Source organism: Cydia fagiglandana, chromosome 12, assembly GCF_963556715.1.
Source record: "Cydia fagiglandana chromosome 12, ilCydFagi1.1, whole genome shotgun sequence".
Classification (NCBI taxonomy): domain Eukaryota; kingdom Metazoa; phylum Arthropoda; class Insecta; order Lepidoptera; family Tortricidae; genus Cydia; species Cydia fagiglandana.
Genome location: NC_085943.1, coordinates 18,010,028 through 18,033,291, shown reverse-complemented (window position 1 = coordinate 18,033,291; position 23,264 = coordinate 18,010,028). Strand labels below are relative to the sequence as shown.

At 38.8% G+C, this 23,264-nt stretch overlaps 1 protein-coding gene across 1 annotated transcript; it reads left to right on the top strand.

Annotated features, from left to right (window-relative positions):
- The first annotated feature begins 520 nt into the window (after positions 1-520).
- On the top strand, positions 521-21,387 carry LOC134669391 (uncharacterized). Its single transcript, XM_063526912.1, has 13 exons — positions 521-558; positions 1,741-1,930; positions 2,625-2,773; positions 3,997-4,242; positions 4,723-5,065; positions 14,504-14,718; positions 15,127-15,548; positions 16,585-16,717; positions 18,035-18,215; positions 18,844-18,992; positions 19,936-20,181; positions 20,577-20,919; positions 21,280-21,387. The coding sequence occupies exons 1-13, from the start codon at positions 525-527 to the stop codon at positions 21,323-21,325; spliced, it is 2,697 nt and encodes an 898-aa protein (XP_063382982.1). The 5' UTR covers positions 521-524; the 3' UTR covers positions 21,326-21,387.
- The last annotated feature ends 1,877 nt before the right edge of the window (positions 21,388-23,264 follow it).

Genomic DNA, 23,264 nt, shown 5'->3' with positions numbered 1-23,264 from the left:
AATAAATAAATAAATATTGGTGGACATGCATCTTACACAGGTCAACCTAGCCCCAAACTAAGCAAAGCTTGACTATGGGTGCTAGGCGACGATATAAGTACATACTTATATAGATAAATACATACTTATATTGTACATAGAAAACACCCATGACTCAGGAACAAATATTAGTGTTCATCACACAAATAAATGCCCTTACTGGGATTCGAACCCAGGACCATCGGCTTCGCAGGCAGAGACACTACCCACTAGGCCAGACCGGTCGTCGAATTAATCAATAAAAGTTACCGCAAAAAATACTACAATTTAAATTAAGTTATAGGTAAGAACTTATGTTGTTTTGTCATCTGTTTTCCAATTTTCCAGTTGATTTTAATCTAATTATCTGTAATGTACACATGTACATATATACATATAAATTAATACGTATAGGATAAGATAAGGAATCAGAAATGATTACCTACCCGTGTATAAAAGATTGTTTGCGGGTGGTACCTTCAGTATTTCAATTGGCAGAACTGAACATGCGTACCGCCATAGTGCTCATTGCTTTTGCGGGTACGTCCCTATATTCCTTTTTTATTTCATAAATATATTTTTAGATACGAGTATTACGTTATAGGTATATTAGGTTTTTTTATTAATTAAGGTTGGGCTAAATTATTTTATTTGGTATTTAACTTTTGTTATAACTGCAACATGCGATTTAAAAATGGTGCAATAAGTTTTAGCGGCGGTGGCCGAGTGGATATGACGCCCGACTTTTAATCCGGAGGTCGCGGGTTCAAATCCCAGCTCGTACCAATGAGTTTTTCAGAACTTATGTACGAAATATAATTTGATATTTACCACTAGCTTTTCGGTGAAGGAAAACATCGCGCGGAAACCTGCAGACATCTGCGTAGAAATTCAAAGGTGTATGTGAAGTTCCCAATCTACATTGGGCTACCGTGGGGACTATAGCCCAAGCCTTCTCGCGCATGAGAGGAGGCCTGTGCCCAGCAGTGGCGTATATAAGCTGAATTATTATTATTTAAGTTTTATAAGTACAAATACCTATTTTCGAAACCAAGGGCGTAAAAAGTCGCGTCCGAAATGAACTATTATTACTAACGTATAGAACCGGCACAGAGAAGCAGTATTTTGCGCCATGAGTTACTGCCGTTTTGGCATCAAACCATAGAATCGGAGCTTGAACCTCGCGACCTCAACGCGTAAGCGCCATGAACATTACGACGCTTACGATGTTTTGGTCGTGTGGTACAGAATGTGATTGAGACAATTTCATGGTTTGGTATGTCGTCTCTATAGTACTCGTAATACTAACTCAATGGTCCAGAACGTTGAAGTAAACAAATAATAAAATGATCTGAATAATAGGTACTCCCGATTCGGAAAAACCATTTTTAATTTTCAATTGTATATCGTTACCATGTCATAGCAGTATCAGTTTAATATTTATAAAATAGCTAAAGATGTAGCCATGGGAATTCAAGAGCAAATTTTTCCGTAGCATATTTTCAAAGTAATTCAGATAAAGGGCAACAACCCGTGCGATAGCGGTATCTTCCGTCGCAAGTTTCGCGCGGCGCTCGGCGGCGCACCGTATCTTTTGCGTTATTTTTAATCTCCTGGCTTTACGCCCCCTACTAAGGTTATTTTATTGGTTGTTTTGTAAAATAAAGTGTTAGGTATACCTCATCATAAATACGAAGAGCTAATAAAAATCTACATTTGCAGCTTTCGCTTCGGCGGTGCCCGTGCTGCCCGTGCCTGAAGAGCAGAATGACTTCGAGTACCCGAGGTTCGTCCAGTTTCCCGACGGCTACGGCGTTCCTCACACGGTGGACCTGCAGGAGGAGGTAGACCACAACCTGCTCGAAGAGGTGCAGAGGAACCCGAACAATAACCTGTATCTACTCTTTACCAGGTAATTCGACGTTATCGTTCATAAAATATAACAGATGGATTAGTCCCCAACCGGCCTTCGTGATTTAGGTCCTTCAGGCTATCCCTTTTTCTTCTACCTGCCCGTATCCCACGTTATTTGGGGTCGGTACAACATGTTTTTCTCTTCCCTTCTCCGCTATCTTCGGGCTATCTACTTATGTATAAAGAAATAGAGAGGATAAGTTCTCAACCGGCCAGCCTTCCTGAATTTGGCCATTCTGCGTGACTGTATTGGCTAATACGATTGAGCAGCATGATGCGTACAAAACGCATTTTTAATAGAGATTTATTTATTTATTTATTTAATCTCTATTGCACAAAAGAAAAATCTTATAGTACAAAAGGCGGACTTAATGCCATAAGGCATTCTCTACCAGTCAACCTTAAGGCTAAGCAGAGAGATTGTGAGCGGTGCTATAATTACAACAGCAAAAACGAACAATAAATTACCTATACAAATATACTGTACACATATACTATAATATATATATACATATAATATATATAGAGATCTTATAGACATCTAAGTAGTTGCACGTGTTCGTTATAGGTACATTATTATATTGTTTGTATAAAAATGACACTCAACTCTGATGGTAATCTCAGGCCATATCGAAAATGGCGGCACTCATATCTCCTGGTTTAATCTGAGTACCCTTATTTCCGTATCACAGACGGAACCCACTTGCCTCGCAAACGCTGGTCATCAACGACAGGAACTCGGTCCTGAACTCCAACTTCAACCCCAGTCACCCCACTGTGGTCATCGCGCACGGATGGCTCAGTAACCAGAACTCAGACCTCAACCCCGTTATCAGAAACGGTAAGTTTAAAACTATCTGATAATTATTTCGCTTCTCAAAAACCAATATTGATAAAAATATATCTGAAGCAAGAAAACACTTAAATACAATTTGCCTCAATTCATCCCTAACTTGTAAACGTTTGACTGTATTAGTTAGGTGAATAACTAATTTGTGAAATTAATAACTTTGATACCTTAATCGCAAGGAGTGCAATAAAATTTAAAATATTTTCTTTGTTTCTGATGGCTTGAAGAAATGATTTTTCACCACACCAGCTCGGAAAGGCTTACTTTGCACTTCAAAAACTGATAGGAAAGTTGCATTTTATTCACATGTGAGGCAAAGTAATCAAATGCAATTTTTGAGTTGTTTTGTTATGTTTGCTGGTAGAATTGACTTTTAAATGATGATTTTGGATGGTAAATATTTAAAAACATTCATTTGGATTTGTTTGGTTTGATTTTGTTTGATATTTTACATTTAATATTTGCTTTGGGTTGGTGTGGTGAAAAATTTTGTGTTTCACTCGGGGGCAAATTTCGTTTAACCCTCGTGCTTTGAAACCCTCGCAATGTTCAAGATTCCAATTTTCAAACCACTCGCTACGCTCGTGGTTCAATTTTGGAATATTTCGCTTGCTCGGGTATCAATATTAGCACGAGCAGTTAAACAACAACTTTGCCCCCTTGTAAAACAAATAACTATTATTATACTCATCATCATCATCATCATCTCAGCCATAAGACGTCCACTGCTGAACATAGGCCTCCCCCTTGGACCTCCATACGTGCCGGTTGGAAGCGACCCGCATCCAGCGTCTTCCGGCGACCTTAACAAGACCCAAGATTATTATACTACTTGGATATAAATCAAATTTTTATCCGCGAAAGCTGGAAACCGGCGTCATCTCATCCGATTTAAGGTGATAGTCCATGTCCAACCGCAGCTGCACTACTGTTCATTTTACTATGGAAATTGACAGTAACAGCGACGCGTTCAGTACCAGTAGTGCAGCTGCGGTTAGAAATGGAATGTTACCCTTAGGCCATTTGAGGGCTTGGTCACTTTTTCTTTTGTCTATGACGTCTATTTCAATTTATAGATTTGAATTACCTAAGTACCTCCTTAAATAAATTATCATAATAATTATCAACCTGTAATCATCAACTTTTGAGTGTAATGTAACTAATTGGCGTCTATCAAAAAATACACACATTAATTATTCATATTTAATTTCTAGCTTACCTTAACAAAGGCGACGCCAACGTCATCGTTCTGGACTGGCGCCGCCTCGCCATCGGCGGTTACGTGACAGCTGTTAGCGGGGTCCCCGCGGTCGGTCGCGGCCTCGGCCAGTTCCTGCGATTCGTCCACGAGACCACTGGCGCGCCGTACAGCTCTATGCATCTCGTTGGATTCAGCCTGGGAGCCCATCTGGTCGGCAACGCAGGAAGAGAGCTGGGAGGTGCTGTTGCTCGTGTCACTGGTACGTAAATCAATATGAGTTCAAAATAGAATGGTATAATATCAATTTACACTTACAATCAGACGTTTTATTTGTAAGGCTTTGCTCCTGGCATGAGGATTCATCCAAGATGACCAAAGTTTATCGACAAATGCCAATCGAAAAGTAAAAACGTACCTCGAAGACAAATGGAATGAAAAGTTACGTCACCAGTTTCATACGCGTGTACATTACCTACTTAAATTTCGATTTGCTTACTATAAATGTTGTCATTTGGCTAAGCGCAGCCAGTAAATCTAAACTGAATTGAACGAATGTCGTTCTGAAGGAAGATTTTATTTGTCAGTATACCTACAACGGAATACTTACCAGAACCATAGATTATTCCTATAATACATCATTAATAGAAATCACCAAAGCCCAACGCAAATCAATTACAGCTTCTACCTTAGGGACTTAATGTTAATGGTACCCTAACTCTGGAATACTTTTGTCTATTAGGTCTAGACCCTGCCGGTCCCCTATGGAATTTGAACAGCAACCGTCTGGGTCCCAACGACGGCGTGTACGTGGAGGCGATTCACACTGATGGCGGCTATACTGTTGGCGGTCTTGGCATCGGGACGGCGATCGCCAATGCTGACTTCTTCCCCAACGGCGGTATTTCTCAGCCTCGGTGCCTCACCAACATCTGCAACCACAACCGCGCTTGGGAGTTATTTGCTGCCACTGTGTCGTACAACCACCTTATCGGACAAGAGTGCACATCCAACTTGCAGATCACTTTCAACACCTGTAGAGGACAATCTCTTCATATGGGCAATGATGATTTGACGAAGCGAGGGTAAGTTATACTTCTTTTTCTTTTTTAATTACTGGTAATAAATATATAAAGCTAAGCATCTCTTGAGAAATTAAATTGAATACTTGTGCATTATTTTCTAAAGTGCGCGGTTGTTTCATGCGATAAACGCAGCGTTGAACGCATGTGGATTACGTTGGATAACTAATATAGCCTATTATTTTTGTGGTAAACGAAGCGGTAAGCGCATTGTCATTTTTAGGGTTCCGTACCCAAAGGGTAAAACGGGACCCTATTACTAAGACTTCGCTGTCCGTCCGTCCGTCCGTCCGTCTGTCACCAGGCTGTCACCAGGCTGTATCTCACGAACCGTGATAGCTAGACAGTTGAAATTTTCACAGATGATGTATTTCTGTTGCCGCTATAACAACAAATACTAAAAACAGAATAAAATAAAGATTTAAATGGGGCTCCCATACAACAAACTTGATTTTTAACCAAGTCAGTACTTGGATGGGTGACCGTTTTTTTTTTTAGCTTTTTTTTTGTTTTTTTTTTGCATTATGGTACGGAACCCTGCGTGCGCGAGTCCGACTCGCACTTGCCCGGTTTTTATACATTACTTTAACGCATGCGTTCAACGCTGCGTTTATCGCATAAAACAAATGTGCAGTTAAGTGATGAAATAGTGGTTAAAATTAACTTATTCAAAAACTTTAAAACACATTCTATGTTATTAAGAGTTACATAGGTACTCTTGTAATAAAATTGGCATCAGATACATCGAAGCGGACAAAGCGAATACAAATATCTGAGCATTATGAAATTCCTACATTACATTACGCACAGTGGCGGATTTGCAGTCTTTGCCGCCCTAGGCCCCAGGCCCTGTAGCCGCCCCTTTCAAAGTACCGATAATATTGACTACATTTTGAGTTATTTCTTGTTTACCATCAGCGAATTTTTTGTCACAATTTGCCGCCCCTAAATATCTTGCCGCCCTAGGCCCGGGCCTACTGTGCCTTAGGGCAAATCCGCTACTGATTACGCACATATTTTAAGCGCACTGTAAACTGTAAGATATTTTAACAGCATGTTCACAATCATTTTTATCATCTGATAAAAATGTAGCCTACCTAGATAGGTATCTAGATAGATAGGCTACGATGAATTCATGTTTATAGTGTATTCCATTCATAGACTAGGAATCCTCTAGACCGAGTTTAGAGCAATTATTTCATGCAACCGATGATGCCAAAAATTACCGTATGCGTGGCAGAGGGGGTAGCGCGACTATGCTCAGTCTGGAGGATGTTTTGTCTGTGATTCTATTTAAGCATTAATACTTATGTTCCTTTTTTGTCTCCAGGTCTGGCAAATATCGATTGGACACTGCACGAAGATATCCCTTCTAAAATGATTATGTATATGTAAGGATTGGACGATAAACAAGATCTGCTATGTAAAACTTGCTAAAAACGAGAATAAATATTTTTTAAAACCGAAATCAACAATTTTCAATTGGTATTCTCGAGGCGTTAATTTTTATAAAAATATGACTAAGCGCCACTTGCACCATTCCACTAACCCGGGGTTAAGCAGTTAAACTGTTTACCTAGTGTCAAATTGTATGGGTAAACATGGCGACTCCAGGTTTAACCGGTTAACCCCGGGTTAGTGGGATGGTGCAAGTGGGCCTAAATAAATCAATTCATACTCGTACTTACCTATACGTTTGTGACATTAACACCATTTAATATAGTAATAAAATTACAACAATCATAATACATAGGCAAAGGGGTAGATAATGCATAGGTAGAGTAGAAAAGGGGTTTCAATCGATGTATGGAAGGGCGGCACCGTCATTGAACCCAAAGCCACCAGTAGACTTAAAGCGATGGCGTGTGCCTCGGATGTACATGCACTATATATATATGCACTATAGATACCTATTGTTAATTACAAAATGTTAATCACAGTAAGTGAAAAGGCACGAAGTAAATAATTAAAATTTCTGCCCGTCATACATCATAAATCTCATTACTAATTTAAATGCCAAATAAACTAGACTAGATCTATGAATAACTAACATTACATTACCGTACGCTATTTTCCATTACAAGTTGTGATAGAACTTCATAAGTTTGCACCAAGACGGCGATGGCGTACTCGTAACACGCACTGAACACGAACACAGGCTCTGGAATTAACTTTGAAAATAACGTACAATGTGTTTCAAGGAGAATAGGGAAAAAAACAGGGTATGATATTTATCTGATAATTTCTTGAAAACTAAGTAGTTTTATAAGTAAACAAATTGTATCACGTAATTGAAAAAATATGTAATGTTATTCTCGGTTTTTACGAGTATCACAATTCACCGCGGTTGACGGTAGTAGGTACTGACTAACTACAAAAGCGCGAAAACGCGAGGCGTGGGTAAAATGTGCACCATCATTTTCAAACCATTTGACAGATGTCAACTGTCGGGCGACTAATATGTTCCGTAGACGCCAGGGCGGCGCCATCGTCATGCACAGAGCAAATCACTAGAAGTACCTAACTAGAGACGACCTAAACCTTAAGTCATACCTACACCGAGTCAAACTAAGTGATAAAATCATAGCTGGGCTTTTATTGATATAACATTAAATTAGATTAACAATCGATTGTTAATGACGCACTCTTGCATACATACGTGCAACAAAATGTGTACGAGACAAAAAGAAATTACAAATTAAATTAACATCCTATACCTAGGTAAAAGGTAGAAAAAATGCAATAGACTAAACAGTATCTACGTCCACTCACCTGTCTTGTAACCCAGTATCTCTCATGTATTCTTCGTTTACCGATCGCTATTGAGTTTTTGTGTGACATAAAACCGGTATATTTTGACCTCTAAATTCGTTACAATTTCAAGTAATCTAAGGGCGTGATTTGACTGGATTGGGTGAGTTTAATTTGCCTGTGCTCGAGAACCAGTTGGAATGCCTCTGGTTCGTGCGGATCAAATTCCATTTTATATCCCTCATAACTTAGGCTATTCCAATAACCAATAACGCACCTGAGCCGTCGGCATCTTCGTGACATAGGTGTTAACATAAATATTGAAATAGGAACTTCACTCAAATGGTTTAGGTAAAGTCACTAACAAAGCTAGTCAAAAAACAGTCGCTGGTCACTGCAAAAGCAGTGACTGTGTTAAAAACAGAGCGTAAGAACTGATTATAAATGAGGTTTTTGTTTTTAATTTGACATGCTGGCCAGTGCACCTAGTAGTCGAAAAGGTTCGACTACTTAAGTAAATAAAATAAAAAGCCTTTATTTCCAAATTTCGCATGGATTTTTTGGAAATCAAATTCCCTTTGGGAGCGTAGGTTCGCATCCTACCGACTGCGCCAAATGCAATGTACGTAAAGGGCTATAGAAAGAAACACGAAGTGACTTCTAACTGAAACTAAAGACATGGTCAAGCGCGAGCAGCATACCCAAATATTTATATCAATAACTTGTTAGTTATATCTACCTACATGTAGTATTGTGATATACTACAGTTTACATATTAAGAAGTTACTGCGTATTGGTTAGTGAGTTTCTTATAGCTAGTAGTTAGTGTTAAGTTTATGTATGTTATTTACTATTATTATTTTTAATGTGGACTCCTCTTCGAGTGTAGGCCTCCTACAACTCTCTTCATTTTAGCCTGTCTTCCGCTTCGTTTAGCCAGTCTTTCCTACCTAATAAAACTACCTAAGTAAGTATTATATAAATCCTATTGATACTCGTACTACTGATACGATGATGATTATCTATTTACTGCAAATAGCACTCTGAAAAATTCACTCTCTTGCAAATATTTACATATCTATGTACCTACTTACTTACTTACTCCTCTGGCGCAAAGTGTGTCTTGGCCTCCTACACGAATGCTCGCCACTGATCCCGGTCCTGTGCCGTTTCTCGCCAGTGTTTAACCCGTAGGTTCCTTGACATGAAGCTGAGTGGAGACCGTTTCAGTGACGCTTTATAATGACACTATCACTGTTAGTAGTTCAATTTAATTAAGCTTCTTCTTTTATATTCTAAAAATATCACATCCGGCACTTTTCGTGTCAAAAGTTTAAATGTCCATATGTACTCTAAAACGTTGTACGATACACGACATACACGTGCGAATGAGTAATTCGCAACTCGTGTCGATTTAAAACACTTCCTCTTTTCCGCACTTGTATCGTAAATAACTATTTTATCTAAATTGTTCAGTGAGAGCCCAGCTAAAATACTTTAGGAAGTTTAATAGTAGGTATGTAATATTAGTAATATATGTCGGAGCCTGACACCAGAAAGACTTATTGCAGCCATGTTATAGTTCATTATTTTAGACGCCTGTATAAAATCGATTAGCAATGTTGAGCTACGTATTATTTGGTTGTAATGAAATAAATAAAGTTGCGCAGAGAGTAACGCCGTCTGTTGGTGCATTGTTGAAATAAAGTTGCGTAGAGAGTAACGCCATCTATTGGCCTGTTGTTGAACTAAAACGACAGGTAGAAGGCTTTGGAACGTCGAGAGATTTCTCTTGAGTGAGCGTAGGCACGAGTTGGTATTTTTGTCGGTATGTTGGTAGACTGGTCGAGCAGGTTTGCCAACTTGACTTGAGGCGGGAGCAGTGTGGCTCCGCCGCTGGGAGTTTTTCAACATCAACATCAACATTTATTCAGCAAATAGGCCACAAGGGCACTTTTACACGTCAACATTGAATTTACATAAAAGCAAAAATAATAACATCAACAATTTTATAAAATAAAACTAACAATTCAATCTAACGTATTACAATTACTAAGAGATGTATATGGTCTCTTAATGTCGAATTACATACAAAATACAGATAAAAAAACACACACAAAAAAAATCTATAATATTTAGAGGTGTAAATGTCTCTAGGTGTCAGAACTATAAGATTATATAGTTTATCAAGTTATCCTTAGAGATGTATAGGGTCTCCAAGAGTCAATATCCTGTATAATTAATACATTCATTAAAAGAAAAGAAACATACGAGAACAGAATGAGGCGTCTCACTGTAATTAATTAATAAAAGTTACTAAGTATAATAGCTCGTGTTAGCTTAACAGACCAGTCTCCACAAACAGCACCCGTTCACGAGTATGACGCGTATCTTGATCGGACCGCGCTAGAGTTCGGACGTACTCGTTAGCCAACCTCGTGCCTAACTCGCTACGTTCCTGAAGGCTTATACCTGAAGGATTATTCTGATAGCTTATACAATCTAGCGTTCTTTAACCATTTAGCTAAGTGTTTTATTTTAAGTGTTATTTTGATTTCTTATGTTTCATTAGAAGCTTACTTTTGTGAAATAAAGAAAGGATGTATTATGTCTTGTTTTGAAAAGATGTGTCCCGCTGAGTTTGTTGCAGGTCCCATATAGGTCAGAGGTGTACGGTTGGAGCCGGCCTAGTTTGAATTGAATAAAAATTTAAACGGTTTCATGAGATCTTTTTATTTTTTCGATTTTTAGGGTTCCGTACCTCAAAAGGAAAAAACGGAACCCTTATAGGATCACTCGTGCGTCTGTCTGTCCGTCCGTCTGTCACAGCCAATTTGCTCCGAAACTACTGGACCAATTAAATTGAAATTTGGTACACATATGTAAGTCTGTGACCCAAAGACGAATATGTAACGTCAACAAATGAATTTTAAACATAAGGGCTACTTTTGGGGGGTAAAAGATAAAATTTAAAAACAAAGTTTTGCAAACTATGTCGTGTTACATATCAAACGAAAGAGCTCATTATGAGAATCTCAAATATATTTTTTTTTATAAATTAACAATAAAAAATTTAGAAGTTATTCAAGAAAAAAGACAAAAAATGACCATTCCCCCCTCTCTATCTCCGAAACTACAGGGTCTAAAATTCTGAAAAAATTACTCATAATAGTCCTTTACCTAACGATGACAGGAAAACCTGTTAGAAATCTACAGTCAAGCGTGAGTCGGATTTAAGAACAAAAATGCGGTTTAGGTTTTTTAGGGACACAGCCGCAATGGTTTAAGTGAAACGTGATGTAGACAGCTATTTGCGAAGGCCCTAGGCCGATATCCGCATAAGGCCGAAGGTCCGAAGCGTCCCGAAGAGGCGTGCCATTCCGACTCACGCTTGAAGCTAACTTCAAGCATGAGTCGGAATGACGACAAAAAATGCGACTATAGTTAGACCGTAAAAGTCTGCAGCGATTTTGATAGCCCACGCAGTGCAAGTGTCATATTAAACGTCAAACTTCTATGAAATTATGACGTATTAATAACACTTACACTGCGTGGGCTATCATATCCGCTGCAGACTTTTATTGGTGTGACTATAGGCTGTATCTGGCACACAGCCGCATTGGTACAAGTGTAGTACTGATTGATTAGGTTACTATTGTTACGTGTTTTAAAAAGCACTAAACAGGGTGGCCAAAAATTAACTAAGTGTATTCCCGTTGCCAACGTGCAACCCCGAAATTGCGAGGAAAAATTTGGCTGTTTCATACATTTTGGCTGGTCCGTTTTCTACGGGAGGATACATTTTTTTTCGCGATTTCGGGGTTGGGGTCCCATAGTAAAAGTTGTAAAGCTCAATATAATCCGAAAACCTCCCCGGCTACGGGAATGCACTTATTTTTTGGCCACCCTGTAGGTATTATCTCTCTTCGGCCTTTTAAAACACTTGCGGAAGTTGTAGGAAGCGTGACTCGTCGGACGCTCCGAGCTATCAGCCCTAGGCGGAGCTCGGTCTTCAGTCTTCGCATTTGGACTTCAGTCGTGCGCGGTCGGTCGAGCGCTAACTACGGTAGCTGCTAAAATTTAATTGGCATAATGTCGCCTAGTGACAGTAAACAACTTAAAACCCTCCTCAGTAGTTTATTGCAACCAATCGAACACAAAATTAGTGAAATATTCAAAAAAATTTACGAATTAAATAGTGATTTACGCGAAATAAAAGCCGTTGTGACCGTGACAAAATGTGAGGGATCAACTAAGGTTGGAATCCCAACCAATAATTCAGCAAGCGCAGTAGTTGCTTCAACTAATAATCAAGCGCCCAGTACGTCAACACCGACCAGCCGTCCCGCTCCCACTTATGAACCTCCCCGCGCGCAGCGAGCCACCGCCACACGTGCGAAAGAGAGATTGGCGGCCGCCACAAAACAAGCCCGACGACCCGAGCCGACAAAACAACTGGTGAAACAAGACCCGTTGATCAAATCGACCCCCACGAATAACTTAAAAACAAATGACTCGATAATGAGCTCCAGTCATGCCCCGAAAACTAATGAATGCGACATGCAAAAGTCCCACGAATGTGAAACAAGCACTAACTTAACGGCTAACCTGTCGCAGCAAGATAACTCACCTGACGACGGTTGGCAATTTCCGAAAAAAAGACATAGCCGCCGCCGGCGTAGCGATAAACATACATCAATAAAAGGGACCGCAACCAACACAACAATTGGTGGAGTGGAAATCCTAATGTACCTTCACGGATGCTATTTTAAAAAGGAAACGACACCTGAAAGCTTAATTAGTCACTTAACGAGCATAAAGGGTGGATATAACTACACAGTAGAGAAGATTCCCTCGAAGCGTGAAACGTATACGTCATTTAAAATTGGAATTCCAAGCTCTATATATGAAGACTTTCTTTCAACATCTGTCTGGCCACTAAATGTCAGCGTATCGCAATGGCAGCCGTTTCTCCGACCCAGGGAGACCAGGTCTCCCGGCCACGACCGCATCTGAACCCATGATAGCACATACCCAAATAACTGTCCTGCATCAAAATATAAACAGGCTACAAAACAAAACATACAAACTCGAGTGTGAACTACAAATGCGATACCCTGTAGACGTACTATGCCTCACTGAGCATTGGCTCCATTCTACACAGATTACTGCTGTCAACATCTTAAATTACAACCTGCGGGCACAGTATTCGAGAACCTCGCGCCAGGGCGGAGGTGCCTGCATCTATGTGAAACAAGACGTCGTAACCATCGAACGACGGGAAATCACGGTCCTGGCTGTGGAATCCCATTTCGAAGTATGTGGAATTGAATGTGTTGGTTTGGACCTAATTGTGGTATGCATCTACAGACCTCCGTGCGGTGACGTATCTTTATTTTTCTCTAAATTGAATACACTATGTAATTTGCATTCCTTAAAGAGTTATAAGGTTATAATCGTTGGAGATATAAACATTGATTATCTTTTGAAAGAGAATAATACTAAAACGCTAATTAACATTTTGAAACAGTTTGGTTTGAAACAATTAATTAATACGCCAACAAGGATTACTCATCTAACTGAATCATGTATTGATCATATATATACTAACCTGTCCAAATTAGAAATAAAAAATGTACTGTGCAATGACTTGAATGTATCTGATCATCTAAGTGTAACCTTAGTCTGTAAAATTAACAAAATTAATGCCAAAAATACTTGCATCACCAAGCGAATGTTTTCGAAAACAAATGTAAGTAACTTCACGCTTACTCTTAATAATTATGATTGGGATAAACTATTAACTAAATGGCATTTGCCTTGTCAACAAATCGAGTCGGTTTTAAATGTTATTAAACATTTTTTTAACGTATACTTTCCACTTAAAAAATGCCCTGTTAGAAATCCTGTAAATGTGTGGGTCAATGATAACGTTCGCCAATTGCGCCATCAAATACGTTCATCTAAAGTTAAGTTGTCTAGAGGCCAGACAGACTCTGAGTCGTTCTCGAACCTACTACATCTTGAGATGCGTTATGCGTGCGCATTAAAACATACGAGAACGCAGTACATAAACAACGTAATCGCAAATACTAATGACATGCGTCGTGGCGTGTGGCGTGTTGTTGCCTCGGAGACCTGTCGCAACAAAAATGCAGGGAACACCGCGCTGGACGTACTCGTGAGCCGGGCACCTGGAGACTCCCCCGCCGCGCGCGCCGCCTCCGCCGCCGATCAGCTGAACCGACATTACGTAACGGCTACTGATAACAGCGCCGGGCCAGCTGTTGATGTTGCGCTCGCCTACTTAAAAAAATATTTGTCGGATAAGTTGCTTACATTTCAGTTTGAATACTTTACTCTCGATGAAATTGTGAAAACCATACAGTCCATAAAAGTGAAAGAGTCAAGGGATGTAAACGACATGTCCACTCACATTCTCACCTATCTACCACCGGTTCTAATTTCTCTGTTACTAAAGTTATTTAACAGTTGTGTCGAAATAGGAGCCTATCCAGACGCTTTAAAAACTATTAGGGTGCAACCTGTTTACAAGGGTAAAGGCGAGATGCATCTACCAAAATTTTATAGGCCTATATCATTAATACCGATCGTCTCAAAAGTGTTTGAGCGTTTATTAAGTAAGAGAATAATGCATCACCTCACTGTTAATAATGTATTAAATGAAAGACAATATGCATATCAACCGGGGCGCTCCACGGTGCACGCGGCGCGCGATGTGATCACGCGAGTGCTGACGCACCTCGAGTGCAGGCGACAAGTTGCAGCTATATTCTGCGACTTGTCGCGTGCATTCGAAATGGTCGACCACTCACTGCTCGTAAAAAAATTGGAGTGCTACGGTGTTGAAAGCAGTCTTCTCCAAACAATAGCATCATTTCTACGTAACCGAACGCAATGTACTTATGTGCTTAATTCCAGATCTGGCTTTGAATCATTGCCAGGTTGTGCCGTTCCCCAAGGATCGACAATGGGAAATTACTTATTTCTATTACTAGTAAATGACATCACGGCGGCTAGTACTGACCCGGAAAATGTAATGTTCGCCGATGATACATGTATAATAGTAAACGCCGATACTGTATCTAACTTAAAACACAAATTAAAAGAGGCAGTCGATAACATTACGTCATGGTTTAAGGCCAACGGGATGCTCCTCAACGTCGAAAAAACTCATATAATGCATTTTCAGCTGAGGAACTCTAAAAATGAGAAACTTAATATATTGTCAAACAATATACTCATACCCCAAGTCGAACAGGTAAAATACCTTGGATTTTGTATTGACACAGGTCTCACGTGGTCGCCCCATATAGATGCCATCTGCGGCAAGCTAAGCTCAGCTTCTTATGCGCTATCGAGGCTAGCTCCTACCCTATCCGCTGATAACATTAAAAAGGCTTACTACGGCTACTTCCACTCCATCCTGATATATGGCATCGACCTGTGGGCAACAGCGGCTGATCGTGAAAAGGTGTTTAACATCCAAAAGCGCGCCGTTCGAATAATTGCTAACAAACCGCACGATCATCCCGCTCGGAGCCTATTCAAAGAGCTGAAAATACTTACCCTACCTAGCGTATTCATTCTTGAAGCCTGTCTACACGTCCGGTACAACCTCGGGTCGTATCCAACTCGCGCCCAGCACCATGCCCCCGGCAGGAGCACGCGCGGCCAGCACCTTCTAGTCGTGCCGTTGCGGATGCTAGCTAAGGTTCGAGGAACACTCGGTGTACTGGGGCCTAAAATTTACAACTGTCTTCCAGCTGACATACTAAACGCGCCCAGCGATACAGTTTTTAAAAACAAGCTTAAGAATCGGTTACTAGTTTTGGCTTGTTACACAATTAACGAATACTTTGAAATGATATCATTGGCCCACTCATAAATATTGTAATACTACTACTAATATTAAACTGGCAATGGTTGTGAAAATATCTTACAATTAGACTTAAACTAATAACTGTGTGTTAAGAAAGATATAAAATTTAAAAATGTGACATATTAGTTATAATATATTTTTATGCCTGACATGTAAAATTCTATGACTTTTACCAATAAAATTCTGATTCTGATTCTGATTCGGACACCTTGTACTACTGTTCGGCATTTAATCTTCCTATCTAAGCTACTTTGCATAGTTGCAGAGATAATATAAGCCACCACGCCAGAAAACTTCATGTTACATCTGGTTTTTGATTGACCCATTCGGGTTTTTCAAGACGTTTCACTCACGTCACGTTTGATGTACAAAAAAAAATTGTTGAAAATTGTGTGATGTACGGAACCCTTGAAACGCGAGTCCGAACTCGCACTTGACCAGTTTTTTAATCAGATAACCTCCTAATAGCAATTAGTTCTTTTTTTACATTAAGTACTGAAATATGGTAGGCACTAGTATGGTTAACGAGTCCGAATGTTTATTTCATGCACTGGTAGAAATGGTAGCATACTGGTTTAGCTGTGAAGTAATACATCGAGATACTACCCCACGCACCCACCCGCCTTTAGGACCATCGGTATTCGACATATATATATGTTAAAATTAAGTATAAACTAAATAAATTAAAACTAATAAAATAAATAAATAAAACATACTCACCTATCTTAGTCATAGTAGGTTAGATAACAAAATGTTTTGTAAGCATTTTTTTCGCTTTATCACCCTGTTTTCCAATTTACAAGCCGGATTCAATCTAATTATCTGTTTTGTATCTACATGCAACTAAAACAAAATACAATGCGTGAAGGATAAGATATGGAATCAGAAAAGATTACCTCCCCGCAAGTATAAAATGTTGTCTTCGTATCGGGTGATATACTCAGTCGTTCATCTGGCAGAACTGAAAATGCATACCTCCATTGTGCTCCTTGCTTTAGCCGGTACGTCAATATATTCCTTTTTCATACATATGATTATATTTTTTTATAAATCATGAAAAAATATAATTTTCATCACTTGTTATATTATATTTGAGGCTGGACTAAATTATTATATTTGGGATTTGAATTTTGTTAGGTACTGTTTAAAAATAGTGAATCCATGGGCGACATAGGCGTACTAGTAAAAAGTCGCGTCCAAAAGGTTGAAGTAAACAAATAAATACTCGCGATTATGTTCCATTTATTCGAAAATGTTAGAAACATTATGAAACGGGTAACAACCTACTTAGCAATGCGATGTCACTAATTAAAATTCTAATCCCCTATTTAATCACTTAAAATGAATTTTAATTACTATAATTGGGTGCAAGTCAAGTGCAAGTACATACTTTATATCAATTTAAAAAGACCCTTTTTAAAGGGTCCCATCGTGCAGGATATCAGTGCCACCTAGCGTTATAAGTTTATTTGGAATAGTTATGTCAAATATTTATTTATTTAATGATTTCTTATTATTAATTAGATTATTTAAGTAGATTTCAAGATTATTTAAGTAAATTTTAAGATTATTTAAGTAGATTTTAAGACTTTGATCTGTACAAACTTTTTTAAATACATTTTGTTAGTGTTAATACTAATAATTTCTTACTTTTAAGTAGGTACTGAGGAAGACAATATAAAAGTTCAGTCTAGTTTTGTTATAAAAGTAATGGTTATATAATTATAAAAGTATATTCTGTAAAAAAATTATAAGCTATTTCCGAAAAATACTGCAAGCCTATTATGGATCGCTTTATCCACATTTATGCACGTGATAAAACAACTGTCACTTTTTAACTCTGCGGGATAGAAAGAGACGGACACCGTTTTATCACGCTGTCACGTAGACAAATACGACCATCATATCCGTACAGAGAACGTAAAGTGATTTTGACATTTGACAGCAAAAAAAAATTGTCAGTTCTTGTTCGACTATACCGTTTATTTTACCTACGGCCTAACAATGCATATAACACAAGTACTCCATTATTGCCTTTGTACAAATGTTGAGAGAGAGGCTAATACAAAATTGTAGTTTTGCCACATGTTTTAGTACTTTTAGTCAAGATGGCACCACTAAAAATTGCCAAGAAAACTAGACAGAGTTTTGCAAGGGCAGATTCCAACCAAACCCTAAAAACCCGATAGAAAAAAATCCTCTTCCTTTCTTTTTAATTTCCTGGCTTTACGCGGCCCTCTTGAGTTTTTGTTTTGGTTTATTTTTTACATTGAAATGTTGTACAAACTACGAGTAGATAATAAAATTAACATGTTCAGCCTTCGCCTCGGCGGTGCCCGTGCCTAAAGAGCAAGCTGACTTCGAGTACCCGAGGTTCGTCCAGTTTCCCGACGGCGAAGGCGTTCCTCACACGGTGGACCTGCAGGAGGAGGTCGACCACAACCTCCTCGAAGAGGTGCAGAGGAACCCGGACAATAATCTATACCTACTCTTTACCAGGTAACTTAACGTTTTCCTGTATACCTATATAAAGAGATTGAGAGGATAAGTTCTCAACCAGCGCGAGCGTTCCTGAATTTGGGCCTTCGGGTTATATGGCTAATACGATTGAGCAGCATTATGTGTCTCTTCTCTTCTTTTCTCTTCTCAGTCGGATGCTCTTGTCAGAGCTGTCGTGGTCATTGAAGTCATTGTATGGCCTTTTTCATTGTTTCCCGCTATGTTTCGCTATTTATTGCATTCCGCACACACAGATTTACAGGTGACCCGGTTAGAGCTTTAACTTGATCAGTACATCGCATTGAGGACCGCAATCTGGCTATTGTGCCATACACTCTGCCCTGAACAACAAGCAAACGGACGTCATGCGTCGAGTTCCCTGCGCGTAACGTGACCGAAGTAGCTAAGGATACGAGATGATGATGCATAATGCGCACAAAACACATTTTTGAATCAGCTTAAATTTAGCTTTATACTCATTTATCCTTATTGAAATCTTAGGAATTGCATACGTTGTTTCTAAAAAATCACATCTCTCCTCTGATGGTAATCAGGTCTTATCGGAGTTGATGTGACGTATATCATAATTATGGTTTAATCTTTGAATCCTTATTTGGCTTATCCACAGACGGAACCCACTTACCTCGCAAACGCTGGTCATCAACGACAGGAACTCGGTCCTGAACTCCAACTTCAACCCCAGCCACCCCACTGTGGTCATCGCGCACGGATGGCTCAGCAACCAGAACACAGACCTCAACCCCGTTATCAGAAACGGTAAGTTTAAAACTAAGTATCTGATAATTTCCTTTTCAATAAAAATATACCTACCTAAAGCACAAAAAAAAACCACTTAAATACAATTTGGCTCAACATAATATACCTAACCGTTTCACTGTCTTAGGTGAATAATTTGTGAAATTAATAATTTGGTTATATCGCAAGAAATGTAGTAAGTTTAAAAATACTTTCTTTGATTCTTGGCTTGTTCACTTTTTCTTTTTTTATATCACGTTTTTTAATATTGAAAATTTTACAGAAAATATACAATATTTAGTACCTTAATTTAATGTTTCGCCAAACTGTGAGACAGTTTGTTGGTGATGCGTTCTAAACTAAGCTTAAGCTAAATAAACGTCTAATTCAGTTCATAGATTTGAATAACCCGTTTCTATTTTTGTCTGTTACCTTCCGTGATTATTTCTCACTTGAAGGTTTCATCGGAAGATCAGCGCTGGAAGTCGCCAGCAACATGCTGAGATGGGGCCATTTCGTAACACTTTATATTTCACTATGTTTTTTCTTTGTATGTCTATGGTCTGTGTGTTTACGAATAAAAAAATATTCTATTCTATTCTATGTCCTAAAATAATTTATCTTAAATCATTATCATCAACCTTTGAGCGTAATGAAGATCTGTCAGCATATACGAAATTTACCTAATTGGCGTCTGTCTAGAAATATAAAAGAAGAGATTAAATCGCAAGCAGTGTAGTAAAATTGAAAATATATTCTTAGATTCTTGGTTTGTTCACTTTTTCTTTTTTTATATGACGTCTAATTCAGTTCAGAGATTTGAATTACCTACGTCTTAAAATAAATCATCATAATCATTATCATCAACCTTTGAGCGTAATGAGATCCGTCAGCATATACGAAATGTACCTAATTGGCGTCTGTCTAGAAATACACACATTAATTAATGATCATTGATTTCTAGCTTACCTCAACAAAGGCGACGCCAACGTCATCGTTCTGGACTGGCGCCGCCTCGCCATCGGCGGTTACGTGACGGCTGTAAGCGGCGTCCCCGCGGTCGGTCGCGGCCTCGGCCAGTTTCTGCGATTTGTCCACGAGACCACTGGTGCGCCGTACAGCTCTATGCATCTCGTTGGATTCAGCCTGGGAGCTCATCTGGTCGGCAATGCAGGAAGAGAGCTGGGAGGAGCTGTTGCCCGTGTAACTGGTAAGTATAAAAGCACAATACCTATAATATTAACTTGCGCAAAAGTAAGAATTAGTTACACCAACAACTTACCTAGAAGACAGATGCGATGAAAAGTTACGTCATCACCATCAGTTTTATGAATTACTATTTCATATACATATTGGTTACGAATGGCGTTTTTCTAAAATGTTGTCACTTAGCTAGGGCCCGGAAAATCCTAACTTTTTGAACGAATGTTTTTCTGAAGAAAGATTTCATTTGCTAATATAAAACGGAACACTCAGTACCAACCAAAGATTATTCCTAATAAACACTAATAGAAATTACTAAAGCCAACAACGCAAGTCAATAACAGCTAGTTCCTTAGGGACTGAACGTTATTACCCTAACTCTGAGTCACTTTTGTCCATTAGGTCTAGACCCTGCCGGTCCCCTATGGAATTTGAACAGCAACCGTCTGGGTCCCAACGACGGCGTGTACGTGGAGGCGATTCACACTGATGGCGGCTATACTGTTGACGGTCTTGGCATCGGGACGGCGATTGCCAATGCTGACTTCTTCCCCAACGGCGGTATCTCTCAGCCTGCGTGCCTCACCAACATCTGCAACCACAATCGAGCTTGGGAGCTGTTTGCTGCCACTGTGTCGTACAACCACCTTATCGGACAAGAGTGCACATCCAATTTGCAGATCACTTTAAACACATGCAGAGGACAGTCTCTTCAAATGGGCAACGATGATTTGAGAAAGTGGGGGTAAGCTATTTTTTTTTTACCTACTGGTTAATAATATTTTATGCCATCTCTTGATTCAACTAACATTGTTTAAATAGAATCATATTTTAAATAGTGACGAAAGTATTTAAAAATTATACAATTCAAGAAATTAAACACATTTATTTTAGCTATTTAAAATTATAGAGATAACCTAACCTAACGTAAAAAATCGATTATTAAGTACTTACATGTTTTATTTTAAGCACAATGTTTTGTGCAGAGATATTTTGATAGCATGTACACGCGCATTTTTTTCAGATATATTTTGGCTAGCCTACGCATAATTTATGTTTTTAGTGTATTGTATTTAAGCATTAATTTATTTTTTATTATTTCCAGGTCTGGCATGTACCGGTTGGACACTGCACGAAGATATCCCTTCTAAAATTGGGTTAAGGATGTGACGATAAACGAGATCTGGTTATGAAAAACCTTGCTGAAACCAAAAAAATTTTTTTAATCAAAATAAAGCATTTTTAATTACTTGTATCGAGGCGTTCATTAAGAAGTCATATCTACATTACAAGCATAGGTACTAACTACATAAGCTGCAAATACTTAGTTATAAATTCCCTATGTGTAAATTATCCTAGTAATGTCCATACAAAATGTAACAAAAAAAGTGAGGATCCATTTAAGTGATATTCGGTATCGTGATCTAATTATAAAAAACTAAAAGAAAAATGTGAAGTAGCTACTAAAATAAATAGTCTATTATGCACCCTTCGTTTACCGACCGCTGTTAAGTTTTTGCGTGACACAAACCGGTATATTTTGACCTCAAAATCCGTTACAATATCAAACAATCTAAAGGCGAATCAGCTTGCGTGAGTGAGTTTTACTTGCCTGTGCTCGATAACCGCTTGAAATGCCTCCTCTGGTTGGTGCGGACCAAATTCAAGTTTACATCCCTCATAACTTAAGCTATTTCAATAACCAAAATAACAGGTGTTGACACAATAAATGTTGAAATAGTAACTTGTAGTCGTACACTTAAATAGGTATTTGTGAATCTTATACCTAGGTATATAATGAGGGAGTGATATTCTATTTTCCGGTTTTTCATGCACTCACAGAGACAGAAATTTAGAGCACGAGCAAGACCGAAATCCTCGGTTATTCATATTTGGCATGTATGGGCTAAGGTAGGGGAGCGATCGATAATTAATTACATTTTCGACTATGTACCAACTTGTTAAAAACTTATGTCCTATCCGTCTCAACAGGTTGTGTATCTTTTCTGCTATCCTTCATTGATTGGTAATAGGGAGTATTAATGCAATGTTCTGCCGCCAGAGTGCATAACTAGTGCACCCAGTAAACCATAGAGTAACTTATACATACTAGGCCTTAAACAGTTGTTTTGACAAGTTTTCACTATGACATTGATGCATCACCATTATCACCAAGGCGGCTTGTTTACAGGTGGCCTACCGCGAAAAGCGGAAATCAAAATGTCGTTATCTTCTGCCTCTCTATCGATCGAAAAAGCAAGAGTGATAGAGAGGCAGAAACCGAATTTTCGACTTTCGTGTTTCGCGGTAGACCCGAGTAGAGCAGAGTTTTGCGTAGAGTCAGTCCAAGAAAAGTCTGTAGCGAATTTGATAGTCCACGTAGTGCCCGTGTTATTTTAAACGTCAAACTTCTATGGAATTATGACGTATAAATGACACTTGTACTGCGTGGGCTATCAAATCCGCTGCAGACTTTACTTGGTCCGACTCTAATATTCCCTATTATAAAGGGCCATTCTCAGAATACTAAGTAACCTACTTAAATAATTCATACTAAAATGAAAATAAAAACATATATACCTTCTATGAATATTGTGTAAAATAATAAAAAGACTTGCAAGTAGAAGACATAATTTCCCTAACAATACTTAAAAGATTAAGAGATGTAATCGTCTTTCGGTACAGTCACCTGCGATAATATGTTAGACAAAGAAGGTAGCAAAAATATCTGACACGATCTTATTTGTAGAGCCATAAGAGCGTGTCACATATTTTTGCGGCGTTCAAAGAGTAACATATTATTGCAGGAGACTGTACATGTCGCTATTCGCCACGCCCCCCCCCCCCCCACACAAGGCGTGTATACATAAGGGAATGCGATATTACTGATACTTATGCCATTTTAACACTAATCCGCCATACTAAAGCTAAAAACTGGGACGCAGTTACAAAACGTAAGATAGGTACTAATGGCTTTTTGTTTTAGCACGACAGAGTCTTCCCTGGAAAAAATCTAAATTCGAATCATCCCAAATCCTAATGGGAAATAGAATATTACCTACCACATCATTCGAGGAATGGCCTACTTAT